Below are 21,836 nucleotides of genomic sequence, written 5' to 3' on the forward strand. Positions count from 1 at the left end.
TTGTTCGATCTGTAGCTCCCTTGCTTCCACACCAGTGAATATTGTACATTATTGATTCTCTTTTTATAAATGTTAAATGTTGTGGGGGACACTCTCTGATTTGATGTCTTTCTTTAGGATGAATGGAGCAGCAGCCATGTATATAACCGATGGCTTGAATGGTAACATTTCAGCACTTAAACCTAACCCAAACATTAAATATGAACCAGTGAAACTTCAGAATTGTTCTGTAACTTTGTTACTGTGAAACTGCAGAATAAACCAACAAGGACAAGTTACTTATATAAAATTATAATAATGGTTTATTGATATTTTACATGTGTGTATTTTTATTTACAAAACAGACTTTGAATTTGCATTGCAACTCACAGATACATTTTAGAATCTAGAAAAGACATTCAGGTGTAAAGCAGTTGAAGCAATGGAGACTGTACAGATATCACAGAAATTGTGGGTGTTCTGACCATCAGTGGGCCATACAAAGTAGTATCCCCATCACAACTCAGGGCCCATGCAGCCACTATGCTTGTCAATATAAACTGTAAAGGTGACAACCAGATATGACTAGTGGAGAAACTGAGTTCTGGGAACAAGTTCATTTAAAATAAGTTTAGTTTCAGCTAAGCCACAACCCATGAAAGTTGAAAATGTATAACATTGATCCATTATTAACTTTATACTTGAAAACATCCACCAGAGCCCTTCAGTGATATCGTGTCACTCACTGTTACAATAAGCAGAGCAGGTCTCCTCTTCTACTTCCTGCTGCTGCTACATTACACAGGCAGAGGGAGGGGGGAGTGAGCAGGGGAAGGGTGAGATATGTTCTGCTCATTGTAACAGTGAGGGGCTCTTGAAACACCTACCAGAGTCACTCAGGCTCATTTGCATAATTTGAAATGTTTATTTTAGAAGGTAGGAGGCCATGAATAACAAATATAAGACATTTCCACATTCATGGTGCATGGTTTACCATGCTTTATATTGATGGTAGATTTTCTTTAATTATTATCCTTCTTATTCATCTGAGGAGGATAGGACCTCAACAGGCTTTCAGATACACTGCTCACTACACCAGAAAGAGCAGAAAAAGGGCACAGAGAAGCTGTTTTACTTAATGAATTATATAACAATGTTATTATCACTTGCTCTTTTCATTTCTGCACTAATAAAACATACTTCAAATGTTTAGTTATTCTTTAAGGGATAATTGCAGCAAAACTTACACCTGGTAGTATTTCATCCAAGGACAGGAGCAGACCTAAACTAGTTTAATCACTTTATGTAGCACACTTTACTAGCCAATAGGATGAACTTCTTGTTCATCTGTAGGAGGGGGTCTGTGGTAAGGTTACACATATAAACACACAAAGGCTGGGCATACAGCTCATCTGTATGCATAAAGATAGAAGTGGGGCTGAGCTCAGACAGGTACTGGTTTGGCAACAAGATGCAGAAATTTAAATGATCACCCCAAATGCAGTTCAGAAAATGTAAAAGGAAAACAGGGTTATTTGTCCATTTTAGCATAATACATCGTTCACAGTTTTTTAAAATCTTGTGACATACTGCTGGACTAATATTTGCATGTCTTTATAAGACCCTAAGTCTTTATAAATCCCACCTGTTCTGAAACTCACATTAGAACCATAGAGTTGAATCTAACATGTTTTAGCAGCTTAGTGCCTGCAGGCACCATGCACATTGAGGAGGGCTGGTGGTCAAATCAAATAAATGGCTCATGCCCAAGCAGTAATGGTGTGCATGACCAGGTCCCCTCACAATTATTCCCACGCTTGGCAGCCTGTTATGGAAAATTTGCACACGATTCCCCACATGTGTACCAGCTGCTTAAATCAGAACCTCCTCATTTCTCTCCAATCAGAAGATGACTTTTTAAGATTAACCTCTTAAGAGCCATAAGCCCTGGAAGCCTTTGTAATGAGTGTAAGTTTGGGTTTTTGCATTTGAGATGTATTATTATGGATGACAAAAAGTCACATGCAGATGTCTTTATCTCTAATTGCGGTTTTTGAATGTAGTTTCTAAAGACAAAATCTGAAAGTGGATCATAAATGGGAGGCGATATGTTATACATTTCTTCTCTGTCCATCATCTGCCAGATTTATCTGAAGAAATTCCATGCGGTTATTGGACATGGCTCTATTATATGATTGGTTGTAAGTATGGAATACAGCGCTGCAAGAGTCACTGTAACTGTAACACATACTTGGCAACCAGAGATCAAGATTCTTGCACAACAAATCTATTTTAGTGTCCCAGTAAATTTGCAACAGCAGCGCCTGGATGTGAGGTACCGTGAGGGAGAGAATAGGCAGTTGATGTAAGTCTAAAGGATCTATGAGTAAATGTTCTTATCATGTTTGATTTTGATGGTAAATTATAGCCTGCTAAAGTCCAACAAATTAATTGATTGTGTAATTAGATCTTTGTCTTACCACTTGTTTATCAGAAATCTGAATCTTCTCCACACTTTTTCTCCCTGAGGAGAAAATTTAGGAGATATCTTTGCAGAGATTTACAAGATACAAAATGTTCTGGAGCATTAAAAAGTGTATAAAGCAACAAAATCAGGTAAATCATTTCCTAGGCCTACCCAAATGGCCACAGGTTGCCTTAATGGCTGTCATTGCAACTTTTCCTATGAACTGTCTCCACAGAATTTCAGGGAGGTCTTGTATCTTCATTCATTAATCTTATTCCCCAACAATAAGAAGCAGGAAGCCCTGGGACAGATCTATAGGTATTAGGCTATAAACACATGACCATGGTCAGTCCAGGAATCCTGGACCATGTGCAGCTAGGATTTCATGGACCAAACACAGAGCCTGGGACAGGGCTCTGAACCTCATAGTGACATATGATACAAAGAGTACCTTCCTCCCTGCTGTATTCATGATTACAGTTTAGGGAAAAAGGGACTACTAGCATCATATAATAACTACAATGCTCAGAGACCCAGCCTTGGCTTGTACGAAAACCAGTAAAAAGCTTGCCACTCATAGGAAAAACAGCGAGATGCAAAGCAAGTCTTCTTTATTGAAGTCTCAGGAACATAACAATAACAAGCATGCAGACGATCAACACAATTCAACGCAAATCGTCTTATTCATGATCATGACTTAGAAGGTTTTACAGCTCCCTATTGTTCCTGTGAGTGCCAAGCTTTTTACTGTTTTTTTGTATCAGAGCCCTACTGTTGTGGATTATAAACTAGGTGCACCAGAGCTAGGATGGGAGGAAGCTAACTTGGACTTTCTGGGTGAGCTGGTGTTCCACTGCATGGTGGTTATTTTCTATATTCTTGGCTTGTGTTCTGTCCTTGAAATCCAGCCAGCACATGGTACAAGATTTATGGACCAAACATGGCCATTAGTTTCTGGCCTTACAGATGTTAATTTATCTCATGTAGTAGGATTAATGAAAAGCATCTTTTTAATAATCACATTGTCAAGTCTGTGTCACATAACATTGTAGATGTAGAGCTCTGCCCTGGACTGGTAAAATTCCACATTTCAGATTATGCCCTATCGAGCTGCAGATAAACACATGATTATGTAAAAGTTCAGGGTGATGAAACACAGTTTACAAACACATTCCTGTTAGACTGTGCTGGCCTAAAGATGAGAACATTGAAATCATTATGCAATGCACTTTCAACATACTGTAACACTGATTCTGACCTCGCCTTATAGCTTACACAGAACATGGAAAGCAAGTGGAGGACCCAAACAATGAGCTAAAGCATAGACTGCTCATTATTTGCTGAGGTAGATTTCTAGTCTGTATGTAGGACACAATGTGTGTCTCCGTCCTACAGTTAAAGGTCTATGAAGCAGGGCAATATCCTGCTTTTGTCACCTAGTGCACATCAGCTCCCACTGCTACTAGGAGGACCTGCTCTACAAGGTCTTGGCAAGTTCAGTCCAGTCTTCAATCCTGTGTCAACTTCAGGTCATCCTACTATCTCAGATCTCTAAATAAGCACACTTTTATCACAGTGGAAAATGAAAGAGTCAGATGCCATGATGCAGTGGGGCCCATGTTAATAGCTGCCTGTATGCCATTAATCTTTTATTTGCATTAGCATTCGTCCAGCTTACAAGGCATGATGGCTCCAGAAGGACGCTTTTGTGAGTCACATGTTGCCTCGTCTGCTTCTTTCCCCGTGTAGTCCACACAATACACCCTCTGTGTCCTTGTTCCCTCCCCACAGGTCTGAGAACAATGTGACCAGCTCCCTACTCTCCACATTGGGCATGGCAGGTCCCCACAAGCCCGGATGTCTTCTGGCTTTACTTCTGGAGAACACTGGTCTGAGGACCCTCCATCCATATCTCTACACTCCACTGTTCTTCTTTTCCATCCAAAGCCACAACTCTTAGAACACGGAGACCAATCTCCTAACACCCAATGAGATGTTAAGAGTGGCCTGAGAAAATGATGGGATAATTTCTCCTTGGGTTTCTTTTGGCCATAAGGGATATTCTTAGGAATATAGAAAGTATACTTAATTTTTGGTGGGACTGACTCTCCAGGTACTCTCAGGTGTTGTATAGTCAAAGGTTCTGGGAGGGGTTGAAAACTTTGTATTCTTTCCAGTGTAGTGTTAGAGCCACTATATAACAACACTGTTCCTCTTAAATGCACATCTTGTTCAATGGAAGATATTGCATATTCCCCGTTAAGGAGGTAGCTTCCATCTGCTCTTCTTATTGCCAAGTAGATGCCATCATAGATGACACTGCGATGACTGCGCTGTTTCACATCTATACTGGTAGCTCCAGCCGGAATGGTGACAATATCGGTGTATCCATATCTGTGTAAATACAAACCCTTAGTGATAAGTGACTCTTACATGATATACATCATTTCCAGTTAATATTATCATTAATCAAATTAATCAAATAAGAATATAGCGTGTTGGAGAAAGGAAACCTTGGTGGGGCAATTCTCTACAATGGTAATGGAAATGTTTCTAAAGATCTAATATGAATATATATTCATGGAACATTTACAGAAGCTAAAGCTGACATCACGTAACAATAGTTGATTTTGACCAATTATTTTTGTCAGTAAGGGACATAAAGGACTGTAATACACTGACTACCAATGTGGTTTCCAGTAATGTATTTTTCACGTTGTTGTCAGTTACAGTCACTAAAATTCTTGTAAAGTTGACTGGCCATCAATAAGACTTTTATAAATTATGGGTTACTGTCAACCTTTATATATTCCAACTGTGGGAATGTGTGTATGTGGGAATTTCACATTACATTCTGATTCCCTCTAGGAAATAAGGAACAGTCAGGTTTACCCCATGTTACACACATAGATTAAAATCTGAGCATCGTACTTAATCTTGCTGATGGATCCAGTTATTTTCCTGCAGCTTGATCCGTCTCCTCCACAGACTCCACATTTGTCCAGCTTCTTGGTGGAGTTTAATATATGGTCACAGCCTGCTTTGAAACACTGACCCTGCACACACACAGAGAGGGTGTCTGGCCCGCAAAGAGTGCCGTCCACTACCTAAAAGGAAAAAACTAAGATATAAGCGTGGCAATTTATTTAAGCTCATTGCACAATGAATGCATTCATGGCTTTTCTTATTTTCTCTCCAGTACAGACAAAGCATCGACTTATCATCACGTTGCTCCTTAAGTATGATATGAGCTGTGCACAATCAACTAAATGTTTTACTTTATGGGCTCCAAGTTTTTTTATATATATTCTTGATTTTTTTTTTGCATATCTTACCCACCACACGTTATTCCAAACATTAATCTGAAATTACTACATAGATGTTGGGGATCATATTCACCAGCACTAAAATTATACAACCAAATTATATTTCATATTGTTTTCTGTGGGAAAAACTGACCTTTGACTGGAAGACTTTAAATTCACTCCCTCCTCGTGCTTGGCACATGAGTTTGCATCGATCTCGCGGCGAAACACCCGAGTACTTAGGAATCCACTCTATGAGATTGCCATGTCTATTCCTAGAGTTGTATATTTCACACTGAAGATCTCTGAAACTCTTTTCTAAAAATCAGAATAGGAAGGCTTTAGAAAGTAAAACCACAAAGGAGACAGAGCAGCTGTCTAAGATAAATAGGGTCTTATCAATGTGCTAGGACACAAAAATTGCAATAGGCCTGGCTGAGACACCCTGTGGTACCAGTGGCCCCTACCTCCGGGAGGACACTCCTGTGTGCTGCATGACTCATATTTGGCTCTTAGACCTTGACAGTATTTTCCTCTGTTGCTTGGCTGGGGGTCATTACACTCTCTATAGGAGAAACGTATACCTCCTCCGCAGCTCCGGGAACATGTCCCCCATGAACTCCAGATGCCCCAATTCCCATCTACTGGCACCTGATATAAGCAAAAGACAAAATCACTTTTCACATGTATCTTGTTTTGAACACTGTGTATGATACACTAAATGTCTTGGATTCAGGCATAGTACTACACATCACTATCAGATCAAACATTCTTATTATGAGCAACTTTCCCTGCTTGACAAATCTTGTAGACAGAAAGTCTTAGAAGTTATGCTCAGATATATCCCATATTCTCATAATGCTGAACAGCTATTCAGGGACCTGTTTTTCTTCCAATGAATTTGGGTTGTTTATTGCATACAAATGATAATGACATTATGACATTTAGATTGGATCTGTACTTGTGTTGGACATTACCTGAGGCTTAAGGACTTCTTCTGCTGCTTGGCAGACCCCATCCACACACACACCCTGCTCCCCACATGATGTCCCATCAGCCCAGGGGAGACTCCCATTCTTTGTGTGACAAACAGTCTCATCTTGCACTTTGCACCACAGTTGGGAGCAGATGTCTTCCTTCCTAGTGTTAGAACAGTGAGAAAACTCTTCTCCAAACACCTGACGACACTGGTTGTCCAAGTCATAGCGGGCTGACGTCCCAGGGAGCTCTGAGGGGAGGTTAAGAAAAGTTCCTGGAGCATCCAGCAGACAGTTCCCTAAAAAGAGATGGATTAGATATTAAAAGTAACCAATAATATAATAGCTCCTTGTCATAAATAAGTTTACAGGTCCAATAAAAATTGAAGATTTACAGTTTCCTGAGACAGAGACCCACATTTTTGAATAAAAATGTAATATAAATATACACAATATATCCACAATATAAAACACTTAGATAAAAGACTATATTCATGTGAACCCCATCTAAAGAAGTGCTGTGCAAAATTAGACACCAGTGCTACACCCATTCATGAGTTCTGTGTGGCATTTTTACTCTACTGAGCTGCAATCTGTCAACAGATGTGGTAACATTTTAGGAATAAAGATGGTATGTTTTTCTATTAGTAGACAATCACTTCACACGATGTGTAATGTAGGGTTGTGCAGGATTTTAATGCAGCTGATAAAAAGGTGTATACTTGATAATGCAATGTATTTTATGCAGAATTATGAGAAAGCTGAATTTTTGGGGAATTCAACAACTGCTATACAGTGGTTTTGATAAGCAGTCGCTTACATACTGCTGCTGTGCTGCAGAAGAAGAATCTGTAAAGCTGAAGTCCAGGAATGAATGCAGAGAAAAAGACTTTGTACAAAGCAGCCCTGGAGTCCCCGAGGGAGGCGGAGAAAAGCTCAGGCACACCTCTTGGAGGAGCAGAGAGGAAGTGCTGCAAGAGGTGTGCATAATTATGCATATAGAGAGCGCCCCAGCTGTTCTATGCCTCCCTCGGGTGCTCCAGGGCTGCTGTATACAGAGATTTTAAAAGTCTTTGGGGGGCATTTATTAAGGCACAAATCTTTCTAAAATGCTTTGCACCACATTTATCAAGGCTTACACCTTTTTTTGGAACTTTTCTGACTAGTCCAAATAAGGGGGCGTGGCCTTCGGAATATGGGCATGTCCTCTATGCCTTATTTATGTTTAGTTGGAACAAAAATAGGCACAAAATAGGACCAGCTAAAACCTGCTCTAAAAAAATGGAGACAATTCCAAGGTGTAGTCCAATGGACTAGGACACCAAATTAATCAAAACCAAAACAGCACATTCATTTGTGGGAAACTAATGTTCAATGCCACTGATTATTTGCGTATCCACAAGTAAGGCCTTATAATATTAACTAATAATTCCTTTATTTATATAGCACCAACAGATTCCGCAGTGCTGTATACAGCTGGAAAATCAGTCACTGTCCCCACGGGACTCACACTCTAATCAACCTGGTCAACAAATCATACTGGGCAGGGAAGAAAATTAACACACTAAACAGAATTTGTGATGTAAAGAATTCTTTGCCCGCCAACAACCTTGTGTGCAGCCCCTTTTGCGGCCCCATTTACAATAAGCCTTATGTAGTGGTGTAGTAAGTGTCCCTTGGACCCTGGGCTGTTGACCGACCCCGCATCCAAACTAACCTTGTACCCAAAGGACTAATCTCCACCACGACACCACTGCATCTCATACTCGCCCCCTTTAATGAAATGTCCACAATGGAGCCCCCCCTTTACAGAAATGTCCACAGAAAAACTCACCCTTAATGAAATGTCCACAGCAGCCCACATTTACAGAAATGGCCACTGCAAGACCCCCCCCTTTACTAAAATGATCCCAGCAGAAACCCCCTTTAATGAAATGGTGACTGCAGACCCCCTTTATTAAATAGCCACTGCAGAGCCCCCCTTTAATGAAATGACGACTGCAGAGCACCTCTTTAATGAAATGGCCAATGCAGAGCCCATCTTTAATGAAATGTCCACAGCAGGGCCCCTCTTTAATGAAATGTCCACAGCAGACCCCCCTTTAATGAAATAGCTACTGCAGTCCCCCCTTAAAAGAAATGGCCACTGCAGAGCCCCTCTTTAATAAAATGTACAATGCAGAGCCTCTGTTTAATGAAATGGCCACTGCAGGGCCCCCTTTTTCTGAAATGGCCAAAGCAGATGCCCCCTTTTAATGGAATGGCCATAGCAGATGCCCCCCTTTAATAAAATGTCCACAGCAGAGGCCCCCTTTAATCAAATGTCCACAGCAGAGCATCCCTTTAATAAAATGCCCACAGTAGATGCCCCCTTTAATAAAATGGCCGCAGCAGAGGCCTCTTTAAAAAAATGTCCACAGCAGATGCCTCCATTAATGAAATGGCCACAGCAGATGCCCCATTTAATGAAATGGCCACTACAGAGCCCCCTTTTTCTGAAATGGCCACAGCAAACGCCTTCTTTTAATGAAATGGCCACTGCAGACCCCCCTTTAATGAAATGGCCCTTGCAGAGCCCCCCTTTAAAGAAATGGCCACTGCAGAGCCCCTCTTTAATAAAATGTCCAATGCAGAGCCTCTGTTTAATTAAATGGCCACTGCAGGGCCCCCTTTTTCTGAAATGGCTACAGCAGACGCGCCCTTTTAATGAAATGGCCACAGCAGATGCCCCCTTTAATGAAATGTCCACAGTAGGACCCCCTTTTAATGATATAGCACGGCAGAGCCCCATTTAATGAAATGGCCACTACAGAGCCCCTTTTTCTGAAATGGCCACAGCAGACGCCCCCTTTTAATGAAATGGCCACTGCAAGCCCCCCCTTTAAAGAAATGGCCACTGCAGAGCCCCTCTTTAATAAAATGTCCAATGCAGAGCCTCTGTTTAATGAAATGGCCACTGCAGGGGCCCCTTTTTCTGAAATGGCCACAGCAGACGCACCCTTTTAATGGAATGGCCATAGCAGATGCCCCCTTTAATAAAATGTCCACAGCAGAGGCCCCCTTTAATAAAATGTCCACAGCAGAGGCCCCCTTTAATAAAATGTCCACAGCAGAGGCCCCCTTTAATAAAATGTCCACAGCAGAGGCCCCCTTTAATAAAATGTCCACAGCAGAGGCCCCCTTTAATAAAATGTCCATAGCAGAGCCTCCCTTTAATAAAATGTCCATACTAGAGCCTCCCTTTAATAAAATGCCCACAGTAGATGCCCCCTTTAATAAAATGGCCGCAGCAGAGGCCTCTTTAATAAAATGTTGACAGCAGATGCCTCCATTAATGAAATGGCCACAGCAGATGCCCCATTTAATGAAATGTCCACAGCAGGACCCCTTTTGATTAAATAGCAGCAGAAGAGATCCCTCTAATAAAATGGCCGTAGAAGAAAAAGTTAAATTAAAAATTAAATGTTCACAGCCCCCTCTCCCCCCCCTTTTACAGAAATGTCCACATAAGACCACTTAAAAAACCTTCGCCACCGGTGTCTTCTCCTCTTCTGGTCCACGGGCAACACTATGACGTCACACGTTCGCGACCCTGAGACGTCATAGTGATGTGCACAGCCTGGAAGAGGAGAAGAAGGAACCATGGGTAGAAATAGCCAGAGAAGAGTATAGCGTTTTGTTTTACCTTAAAGTTGCGACCATCTTCATATAGGGCCCCGCCTATATAAAGATCCAACATCGGCCTTATGAAATGTTGTGGGATAATAGCCAAACCAGTATATCTATTCAGTAAGGAACAGCCAATTAACTGTGGACAGCAATGTTTTGATGTCCTGCTCTGTATGTTGGATGAAGCTCAGCCATGAATCCATTCACCCAGGAGACATATAGATCCTGACGCAGGAACACAAAATTCTTGTCCGGTAGCTTTTGTATGTCATTCAGGAGGGATACATGTGAGGTTTGATTCATAAAAAATCTGCTCTCACATCATACATTAAAACCAGATCTCATTTCTGGCTGCTTAGCTGAGGTGGAAAGTTAAAATACAAGACAAAAGCAGTGCCATAATGACAAGCACATACAGGAACATTCTCAGAGCCAAGAAATAAACTCTTCATTCATAGTTGGACTTCTCTCTACTTTCTGTCACAATACAATGTTGTAGGCAGATGCAATCTCAAAGAAATCTAACAGCTGTGTAAAGCTGACCATACACATTAGATGTGTATTGAACAACCTTGAAAGTTATGGTGGGATTGGCTATCCTTTTTATTTGTATGGGGATGTCTAATCTTTTTCTGTACATCAGATGAGCTAACACCAGACATGTCTGGCAGCAGCTCTCACGCTTCAGGACGCATAATTCTGCTACGTTAAAGAGTATCTGTAAAGTTTTTTTTTTTTCCACAAATGAATAGCTGGAGATGTAAAACAACTTTGCCTATTATCTTTGTTACTTAAATCCAGCAGTTTCTTTGCTATACCCCTCACATTATCTCAGTGCTGCAGTAGCTGCTTCCTCTGCCTTTGCTGACAAGCACTACAGTCCATAGTATAAACAAACCCTATGGACTCCTGGGAGGGGAGGGGCTGCTGCTACCTGCTCACAGAGGAGGAGGTCATGTGACATGTAGTGTCCTGTGTATGTAGCAGAGCTGGATGTGGTCAAGACTGTGGATACATATGTCTCCTGTACAGAATAGTGAGGTACAATTTCTGGGACGCCTGTTCCCGATCAGTCCCTCCATCCTAGTCTGTGATTCTACAGAACTTTCTCTGTCTCTCTCTGTACCTCCTGCTGCAGCCCTTTCCCCACCTTGTACTGGGCACTTTGTGCACTGTGCAGATAAGCTATTAGCCCTTAGTGCTCACACAGCACAGACTTCATTCTATAGACTTCATGTCAAGGGGGAATCACATATAATAATTTGGTAAAACCACTATAGCTTTACAGTCACGCTTTAAAAACTCTTGTGTCAGAAGTATTGGATGACCAGAAAAATTATATTTGCAAACTGATGAAGCACAAAAGCCATCAGGCAAATTTACAAATTATGAACTTAGAGAAGAACACAACATGTGAGTGATGTTTGACTAAGATATATACCTTAGTACCTTGCAAGATAAACTTGCTGCAACTGAAGTTTTTGTTAAATATGGTAGGGCAATAGGGGTGATGACTTATAAGTGTAGGAATCTGGAGTTAGACTCTTGGGTGGTTTGATGGGTGTCCATGTAATGGGGCATAGATCCAACTGCTATAATGAGTAATTGTGTTGATCACTCAGGTTTTATCATCAGCTTGAATTCCTAGGTTTTTCTCTTTCAGAATCTCCAGTATTAGTACCTGTAAATCTGGGAAATATGCAAATACATTTTCCAAGATTGGAAATGGAAAACAATGCCTCCTTTTGCTACATTGTAAGCCAAACCAGTATATCTATTCCAGAAGGAACAAATTCCAAACTGTAGACAGCACTGTTTTGACCTGATAACTGGTTTGACTGACTCTCCATAAAAAGAACTCTTAATTCCTGACCCTAGTCAATAGCCTATCACTCAGCTATACCAGTTCCCTACACTGTACTGATTATACCTATCCAGGTCGAAACTGCGCTCTCTACAGTTGAAAATATATTCCTTCTGGAATAGATAAACTGTTTGGTTTATTCCCACATCATGTTATTAGACTTCTTGTAGGTCATACTTGGTGTTAAGGGCGCTGCCTTTCAAGGTAGCAAAAGGAGGCATTGTTTTCTATTTCCCAGCTTGTAAAACTTATTTGCATATTTCCCAGAATCCCCTAGTGAAGCATCAATGGCTTTAAATCTCCATACGCGTATATGGCGGCCTTAGTTGGCATACTTTCCATAAGGAGAACTCTCTCCTGGCTTATGGTATGTATGTGTAAGCTCAACCTAATTTGTAGTTTTTGTTGCATTTCCCCATAGTACTACCACAATTTCCTAAACGCATCAGGGTTAATTTATTTTGGCCTTTCAAAACGTAAAAAATATATTTTTTTTCCTTTTTGCAACTCTTGTGCCTTAATTAATAAAGTGACAGTGCCACAATATTGGTGTTTTATGACACTCTGGACTTTTTGGGTGCAAAATTGCGGCGCAGCATGTTATTTAACCAAGGTGAATCACTGTGCAGAAATCAACTTTTGTAATGAGAGATTTGATCTCCACCCCCCTTCTACAGCAAATTCACAGCATAAAATCGACTGTGTGGAGTTAGTCTAAGCAACACATGAATCAATTATCAATGTGCAAAAATGCTAATCTATCTAGGAAATTTTTAGAGAACTATAAAGGTAACCATGTATATTGGCCCACATTTATCAAAACTAGTGCAGTCTGTACTATGGTGTGTGGAGTGTGCAGGGTGCCCCAGATTCATCAAAACTAGCACACGGTCTCCATTTATCTGGTCCCCCCCGCACTGCTCTGGAAGTGTGCGCTGTATTTTGGTGCACATCAGTAATAAATGTGGCGGAAACTCCAACAAAGCATTAACACCCCTTTAGGTGCACATTTTTCGGAGAGAGTGCAGCCACAACACAAAACTGCTGCTAACACTGTGCAAGCAGTTTGCATGTTCTTTTGAGTGCAAAGTCAGATAGAAAACTGGTGTAAACACTTTGATAAATGTGGGCCGTTATCTGCAAAAAATCTTGTTATTATCTGCAGAGCATTCTTACCATGACCACTGTCAAAGAATTCTGTAAGGTGCATGGCACTGCATGGGGACCATGGTATGGACTTGTTCAGCTGCAGGAACAGGGGAGCCATCAAGTGATGCTTATCCTGCTCCCCAAACATCTTCCTGCAATTGTTAGAGTTGTCATGTGGAATGCTGAGGACATGAGCTGAGGAAAGGTAAGATACACTTTGTTAGTAGAGCATGACACATTCTCTGTCTCCCGAATATATCTTTTATCTGTAAATATCTTATTAATCCTTCTGTATGTCTATCAGTTGAAGCTATATAAAACATACAGTGAATATAAGTGATTTACAATGGGGAATCAATCTATTGCTAAATAATCTGACTTCAATTCATTGACAATACCAAGTTCATGGGCCAGAGTGTAGGCAGCCTGCAGTCCGTCATCTTCAATCACAGAACAGCTCTTGCTTGGCTCACACATGGTTCCAATATCAGCCACCCCCAATGTATCACAGCTGTCATGTCCACAGAAATCCTGCCACAAAAAACACAACAATCAGCAAGAGTTTATCTTAGCTGACATTACCCATGGAACTTTATCATAAATACTTGGCGACATAACATCAGTTATTTTCCTAACGTATCTATCCAAAAGATACAACACAAGGCAGGTTCTTATAGTGATACAGTAAATTCCAGCAACCATCACTGCTACACTAAGACCAGTATCATATAGACATTTCAGATACATTTACAAAAACTGTCTTAAAGTATATAGAGGAAAGTTAAAAGAGACAGACCATAAATACCCTGAAGCGGCTGAAGCAAATTTCTTGTTTGTACACGGTGTTAATGAGTAACTAAACCATTGAAGCAAATAATGTATGACTGCAGAAAAAACAGTGCAGGTGATGATAGAAAACTGTAATATACTTTATTAAGTAAAGCAGCTTCTCTGTGCCCTTTTCTGCTTTTCTTTCTCCTGTAGTGAGCAGTGTATCTGAAGTCCAGTACACAGCATAGTTGAGGAATGGAGGCTAAAAATGAACACAATCCATACCTTGAGAATATTTCCCTTGATCATTCACCTCTCTAAGGAGATAACTTTTTACAACTTAAGTCATAAGACACATTATCAGGTCCCTTTATTTCTCAACTGTCAGTGGAGAACAGGACAGAAAGCAGATTTAAACAAACCGCTTTATTGACAACAAACTTGTTTGATTAGTATACTGTCTATTCCGACATAATACCTACTTTTAGTTATTATAGTTTATTGATATAAAAAAAAATCACAATTTTATTGCTTTGCAATTATAACCATGTCCACCTGACATTTCTAATTTCTAGCACTAGATTTCTTTTTCCTAGGTCACCAAGCAGTGACCTTCTCACAATGACGATCAGTTGCATCATAAAGGCAAACTGCTCAAAGATAAAATCTGCACCTTATAGGAAAGCTATAAGGTGCCTTACAAAATGTTTTTATTACTTGTAGAGCAATTTGGGAGCAAGATAATCGCTTTAATTAGTGCCACATCTCACAAAAACCTCGTAAATATGTGATCACTTTCGTATGGGTCAGGACTGCTCAAGTGATTGTAAGTGAGAGCAGGAAGCTCATAGGAAATATTTTCTCTATATAGACACAGTTTCTCCTTCGGGCTGTATGGAGGTTATGGCCAGACAGACCAGGAATAGCAGTGAGATATTTATGGGCCGAGGTGTTGTACACTAGACACTTAGACATTAGGAAGTGTCATTTCAAGGGGTCACAGACCTGTCGGGTGAGGAGAATTGCTGTATCGTAATGCTCTGGGTGACGGTCACTGGCTGGATTATAACTTTGCTGCCACTTGCAGAAGTTACGTAGAATGAGGCCTCCATTGTCAGAGATCTCTGGGCCATATTCTTCAGCTTCAACTATGAGCACTTTCACCACCACCAGGTTAACAGAGTTCTTCAGGCTTGGGTGCTTGTAGATCTGAGCCGCCACAGACATCAAGGTTAGGAGGTGAAGCTGGAAAAGGACATGAAATTACCAATAAAGAACAGGCAATTACAAGATTATGTCATCATCTATCATCACACTGCTCGACCTGGCTGCACACTACATTTCTACCCACACATAAAAGTCATGAAAGACCCCTGGAGGGAACACTTAGGGCTTATGCCTGTGACTATTCTTTTAATGTACAGTAAAAGATTGAAAAGATTCTGTTCAGTTACAAAATGTAGGTAAAACTCATATAGTTCATGAGAATCAGAGAAACATGGATGCCACGTATGATGTAACTCGGCCATGATAAACGGTCTAAAATTATTTTATTCTGTAAATTTCCCGATTACAGAGGAAATAGAAACCTCCCTAGAGCCACCCCATAATACTTTATATCTCTCCAGAGACACTTTAAAATAGTCCTTTACAACTGAATCAAAGGGCATGTCATGTACTCATCCTGCAACTCCACCCATCTTTGAGAACCCAGTTCCCGGGATTGCTGAGGGTCCTGTTTTCATGAATGGTGGGGGTCCCTGGTCCTCTCCATAGGATGTTAGAAACCATCACTATGTTTATCAGCCCATATAATTTTATACTGAGAAGGACCTTCCCCCATGAAATCCTCACTCATCTGTTCCTGCTCTCAATACAGTTGTACACAAATGCCATTTCAGGACCTTTGAAGGTCTTTAAAAGGTGGTGAAACCCCAGGTTGAAAACAGGCTACAGAAATACATCCTCCATTCTCCAAGAAGCTTGATTCTAGTACCATATGTAGGAAGTGGATTCCAGACTTGTAAGGGCCATAATATTAATACAGCCCAGGGCTCATGGCAGTCTTAATCCACCAAAGGTGTGAACACATCATTCATTAGCAACTATGAGGGTACATGGAATTATGCACATGAGAACGGATGCAAGGGGTTTAAGGGAAAGGGATCTTCTCCCTATTCTGTTAAAAACATTTTTTCCGTTAATGCCTCTTCCAAATTCTTTAACCGTATTACATTTACTAGAAAATTTGTATAATATAAAAATACACCAAGATAATGGGCCACATGTATCATAGTTTTGTCTCTCTAAGATGAATTTTAGAGACATTTGGCAGCTCTGTTTTGCACCTTATGTATGATCCTGTCTTTTTACTTATACATGAACATGATACAGGGGTTATATACAGGAGTGGACACTACTGTTAATTTTGGATTTAACATTTTGCATTTAATGCATTTTGAGACCAATTACAACAGCTGAGGAGAGGTGCTTTGCCTTATTTCATTACTGTTAACATTTGAATTTACAAAACGCATAGTAAACGCATTGTTAACATATGTGTTAACGTGGCGTTTATATTGCATTTAGTAAATGCAAATGTTAACAGTAATGAAATAAGGCAAATCACCTCTCCTCAGCTGTTGTAATTGGTTTCAAAATGCATTTAAGACGCATACGTGTGACCTTACTCTTCAAAATAACCAAAGTTTAAAAAAATTTAAATGCAAAAATTTCAGAATTTTGACAAAGGCAGTTACTGTGCAAAATTTTAAACATTCAAAGCATGTGAAATAATTCCAATTTACATGTTAAAATAGGGTCCTTGAAAAAAAAAAAACTTCCTTTGCACCTGTCCTGGACCAGGTGCAGATTTGCTCCAAAATAGTCGCAAAAATGGTCCAAGAAAGGCAAACCTAAGTGAAAAGTCACATGGATAATCTGGGAAACAATGATACATAAGGCACACTGCACAAAGTTGAAGCCAAGGCATACTTGAAAAAAGTCACAAAAATGGCACAAAAACGGCAAAAGTCACTAAAATTAAACAATGTCCCTTGTTTGCTGCCAACTGCTCACATGCTGATAACAATTTCTCGAGCTGCAAACTCAGGCAGGCACCTGCTCCATCTCTTGCTGCTGGGGCCTTAGAATCCATTGCTATGTGCATCAATAAATCAATAGATGTAAAAGGGGATGTTTGCTAGCGTCTGAAACTGTGGCTAGCACATGTAGAACTACACGTTCAATGAAAGTGTATGCTAATAAACTGATTTCTGACTGTCTCTGTATCTGTGTCAAGCAAAGGCAGAGTTAAACACCAGAACAGAATCCATAATAGCTTTGACCCACCTTGCCACCCACTGCCTTGCTATAGCAGTTCCCACAGAGTAGCAATAAAAAGAAGGAGAGACTACTTTGAAATAAAAGGAGCCTTCTGGGGTGGTTAGTCCACTGTGTCTGGGAACTGCCTAACTCTGAAACTATAGCCGCACAGGTGGGGGGCGAGACACCATAAAGGAAGGTTGAGTACTTCACTGAATGCTTTGTTATGGGATTAAAGGAAACTTTTGGAAGGCAATTTTCTGCTGTGATCTGGGATGACAATTTTTTTCCCTTAAATGACTACATGGTTCTATACTATGAATATGCTTAAACAGTTACATCAGACAGTCACTGGGGATCTGGGGAAATAATGCTGCATATCCTCAGTAATGTCACTGTAAATGATTCCTAATCTCCTAATAATGTAGAAAAGAATTCCATGTTCCCACAAGGTGCCTACTTAAAAATGAAAGTTTCATAATTATTATTATTATTAGGGGGATATTTATCAGGGCTGGTACACATGTTTTCTGGTGTACAAGCTCTGAAATAATTGTAATTGCTTGCGTACCACCAGGAACTATGACTATTACCCCCCTCATCCTACCTCCATGCCAAGTGGGAGCGGAGAGGACATGAAGAGGGCTGTGCCAGGCCGCAGAGTCTGTGCACCAGCTAGAACTTGCTCCACTTCACAACTGGCTGGCAGAAGGATACTGGAGGATGCCATAGGCACGGGGTTTCATTATATGCTGGTGTCCCATGCCCAAGAGTATGATGAATTCCCCCATAGAAACTATTAGTTGGTTCGTAGATTTGGTATAAATCAGACATTTCTCATGTACTGAATTAAATCCGAGTCTTTAGACAAATCTTACAAAATGGTGGCTAGCTACTGCTGTCATTGATCCAATAATTTAGGTTTGAGGATGGGCAGGGGAAAATAAAAAATTTGAAAAAAGGTGTTACAAACCAATTTACATCGGTCTAGACCAATTCTAACCCATACAGAATACTTTGAAAAATTTGAGGAAGCTTCTAGGAATCAAATCTTCGATTAAAAAAAGCAGCATATTATGCACAAATATGACTCTATACTAGACACTGCTAGCCTGCTCAGACAGTTATATTCTGGATTAAGTGGCGCCCTGTGTGAGAGGGAAGTGCTCTTTCCTTCCTAACTGCCAGATGAGATGCATCAGCCACTGCAGAGTATAAACTCTGACCACATGAATCGAAGCAGCACGAGCCCTGCCCAGAGGGAATTACAGGCACAGGCAGCAATGTCAAAGACGTTGAAATGTGTTACAGGTGTCCAGAGGAGAGTAGCAAACGCCCTTTATCAGATCTACTCATCCATAATTTCCATTCCACTGTTATATTGGTTAGTTAATTATCACATAAAATGAATTTTAACTGGTGAGACTGCAAACTGTGTTACCATAAAATCATTTGTCAGAATGAACATATAAAACAAAGTGGATTAGCTCCAGATTCCACTGCACTTTCTGTACACTGGGCAAGGAGGTACAAATGTATAAAATACTACTATTAAGGTAATATTGAGCCTGCAACTTACTGTGGTTCCAGTACCAATACAAGCAGTAAGTGCAAGATAGGTTCTGTAGGTGTGTTCCTAAGTTGAATCTGTCCTTAAGTGGGAACTGGTATATTTTGTTAGTGTAACTCTAGAGAAAGTATATTTTTATCCCTGTGACAATAGGATTTTAGTAATTCTCAGAACAAGGATTAATAATAAATCTTCATAGCAGACACCTTTGATTACTCTTATGTTGACCATTGCAGCCTTGGGCTAAAGCTCAGTAAATTACCAGCATACATAGAGCTTCACCAGAGGTCATTGTAGATGTCTCTGCTGCTCTGCTTATTACTGGTACAGAGAGGACACATTTCTGTCCAGCGTTATCTGTTAAATCAGTTCATCTTGTAATGTTCATGTAAAATCAATTATTTTTAAAGATATATAAATAAATCTACTTAGTGTACATCCTTTGTACTAATGATGTGTTACATTTTAAACCACAGTTTTGAAAATAATGTGATTTGATGTAAAATTCCTAATTTTTCTATGTACTGTATATGTTACCATAAGAGCATAGACTGTAAATAATATTTGTCTGTACCTTTAAATCCTCCCCATAGAATTTTACCATGGAGGCATCAGCCACCAATAAAATTTCCACAAAGCGATCTTCAGACACAAACCTCCTGTGCCGCTCAGGTTTAACTGCAGGATATTTCAAGGAAAGTGTCCGTCTCCAGGTGTTCCTCTGCTGTCTCTTTAGTCTGTACTTTTCTTTTGCTGGACTGGCTTTCACTCTTCTTCCATCCTGATGTTGCTGTTCAGGAGTGATAAGGTCTTCTTCGTGGTAGTCTGTTTTCCTGCCAAATTTATGAGCTTTCATTACAAGGTGCTGACCAAGAGAGCCTTTTCCAGTCCATTTGTTTATGGGTTGGATTATGAACTTCTCCCAACCTTTTAGGAAAGCCCCCTGAATCCCGTTACATATGCTGAAGGCAGCTAATGGATCCTGGCTTGAGTAGAAGCAGTTCTGCAGGCTGGTTGTCCCTTCATCTTTAACAGTGCCCCTGCCTAAGTGTCTGATATGAAGACCTGGGACCAGGAACTCATCATCTGGAGAAAGACTAATTGTTATCTGCTCACCTTGAGCAGAGAACCTTAATGTAACTTTTCCATCAGGAGCTGAGATAAGCTCTGGAATTGTCACTTCTCCATGGTGCAATGAATGGCTGCTAAGAAGCCAAAGGACCAAAATCAGCCCAGATGCCTGGAGCCCCAGGGCAGCCATAGCGGGAATGTCTTTTGAGATGTAGGAGTCTAACAGGTGTAATGTCAAAGTGGAACAACAAAATGGATAATAGATAAAAGTGCTTGAAACTATGCAGATTGTGCAGTAAGTAACCGAGCATGTAATCTTCTGCTTCTCTAGGAGAAAGGAAATGCCAGCGTCTCCCTAAACTTCTTCATACGTTAATTATTTACCAATGAAACGCTGTTGGACTTCATACTGAATACAGGACTGCAGCATCCAGATCACAAGCTCAAGGTAACATAATAAAAGGTGATTTGTGGCTCCAATTGTCAGAAGCAGCAAGTGGAAATCTTCCAGACAGATCCAGGCTAAGCTGGACTGAAGTGATATCATGGGGTCTCATCCCAGAAAGCAGCAGTCTCAAAGACGCAAGGGGCAGAGGTGTGTAATCAGAGGGTATCTCCTTGTCCAGTTATTCCCACCCCTTCTCTCTTTTCCTTCTATTTTCAGAAATAGTGGAAGCACTTTGGGAGAGATCCTGGTATATATACAGACACTGAGATCCCTCCACCCCCCGAGAGGTTTATTTTTGATCTTTAGCTCCTCTGTCCCTCCCTCATCTCCTCCTTGTCATACAGGAGAAGGAGGGGAGACATTGAGGCAAAAAGAGGAACACTAAGCCACTTAACTCTTTCCCTGCCCTGTCAGATACTGACGAGTGTGCGCCTGATCTATCCGGGATCAGGTGTTGATGTCGGAGTGAGATCCTACTTTTCTGCTGGCGCACCTCTCCGCCAGAAAGGTTAATCAGGTAAAGTATCCTGGAGCTATGGCCAGGTGTGTGCCCCAACATGTCTCTCCTGTAGTGATCAGCATGTCTGTTCCCTGCGCACTAAGAGGCATTTAGTGACATGGGAATGGTTAATGTCTGGAAAACAGAGCTGCAGTTCATTTACTGGGAATCAATGAGTTGCACATTGAGTCTATAATAACTTATGTAACTCTAAAAATACAGGAATGAAGTGTAACGTTGGCCAAAGTCGCCTGAGTAAGAAAGAATGATGATGACTTATTAACTCTTAAATCTCCAGGCTAGAATTCAGTGGTTTACATACTAATCAGTAAATAGGAATAATTAAGAGGTCTAGAGCTATGTCCCTATGACCTGTGTGAGCCACATTCGGCGAATCGTCGTTTTAGATTTTAGCACTGATTTGCTGGTCTGTATTGAATCTAAAGTCACGGACCACTCTTCTGTGACATGTGCCCCAGATCCAAGCTCATGTGGTCAGTAACGGGATGAGCTGGTAGCTCCACATTTAGTTGGTGGCAAGTTGAGGTTTCATTTTTAACTCCATGTGGCTAACAAAGACATTAACCAATTATCTGCCAGGACTGTATCAACTAATATCAGTAAGCACTCACAAGTTCACAGTTCTTGTGAAGCAGATCATAGTCACTGCTGTTGAATTAAATTTAGTGCAGCGGGAGGATTTTCTCCTGAACATATATTCTTTTAGATCTAAATGCTTGTGA

At 40.6% G+C, this 21,836-nt stretch overlaps 1 protein-coding gene across 1 annotated transcript; it reads right to left on the bottom strand.

Annotated features, from left to right (window-relative positions):
* Nucleotides 1-279: 279 nt before the first annotated feature.
* ADAMTS8 (ADAM metallopeptidase with thrombospondin type 1 motif 8) lies at nucleotides 280-20,864 on the bottom strand. The gene is made up of 9 exons (XM_072156732.1): nucleotides 19,650-20,864; nucleotides 15,187-15,426; nucleotides 13,809-13,941; nucleotides 13,438-13,605; nucleotides 6,729-7,027; nucleotides 6,219-6,402; nucleotides 5,906-6,069; nucleotides 5,378-5,553; nucleotides 280-4,840 (listed from the first exon to the last, which is right to left on the bottom strand). Exons 1-9 carry the CDS (start codon nucleotides 20,334-20,336, stop codon nucleotides 4,105-4,107), a joined length of 2,787 nt encoding a protein of 928 aa, XP_072012833.1. The 5' UTR covers nucleotides 20,337-20,864; the 3' UTR covers nucleotides 280-4,104.
* Nucleotides 20,865-21,836: the final 972 nt, after the last annotated feature.

The sequence above is a fragment of the Engystomops pustulosus genome, chromosome 6 (assembly GCF_040894005.1).
Source record: "Engystomops pustulosus chromosome 6, aEngPut4.maternal, whole genome shotgun sequence".
NCBI lineage: Eukaryota > Metazoa > Chordata > Amphibia > Anura > Leptodactylidae > Engystomops > Engystomops pustulosus.

Coding starts and splice junctions, on each gene's coding strand:
- ADAMTS8 (XM_072156732.1), bottom strand. CDS start 20,336: ATGGCTGCCCTGGGGCTCCAGGCATCTGGGCTGATTTTGGTCCTTTGG. Junction 15,427..19,649: donor TCTATGGGGAGGATTTAAAG/GTACAGACAAAT, acceptor GTCCTTTTCCAG/CTTCACCTCCTAACCTTGAT. Junction 5,554..5,905: donor TTAAAGTCTTCCAGTCAAAG/GTCAGTTTTTCC, acceptor TTTTCCTTTTAG/GTAGTGGACGGCACTCTTTG.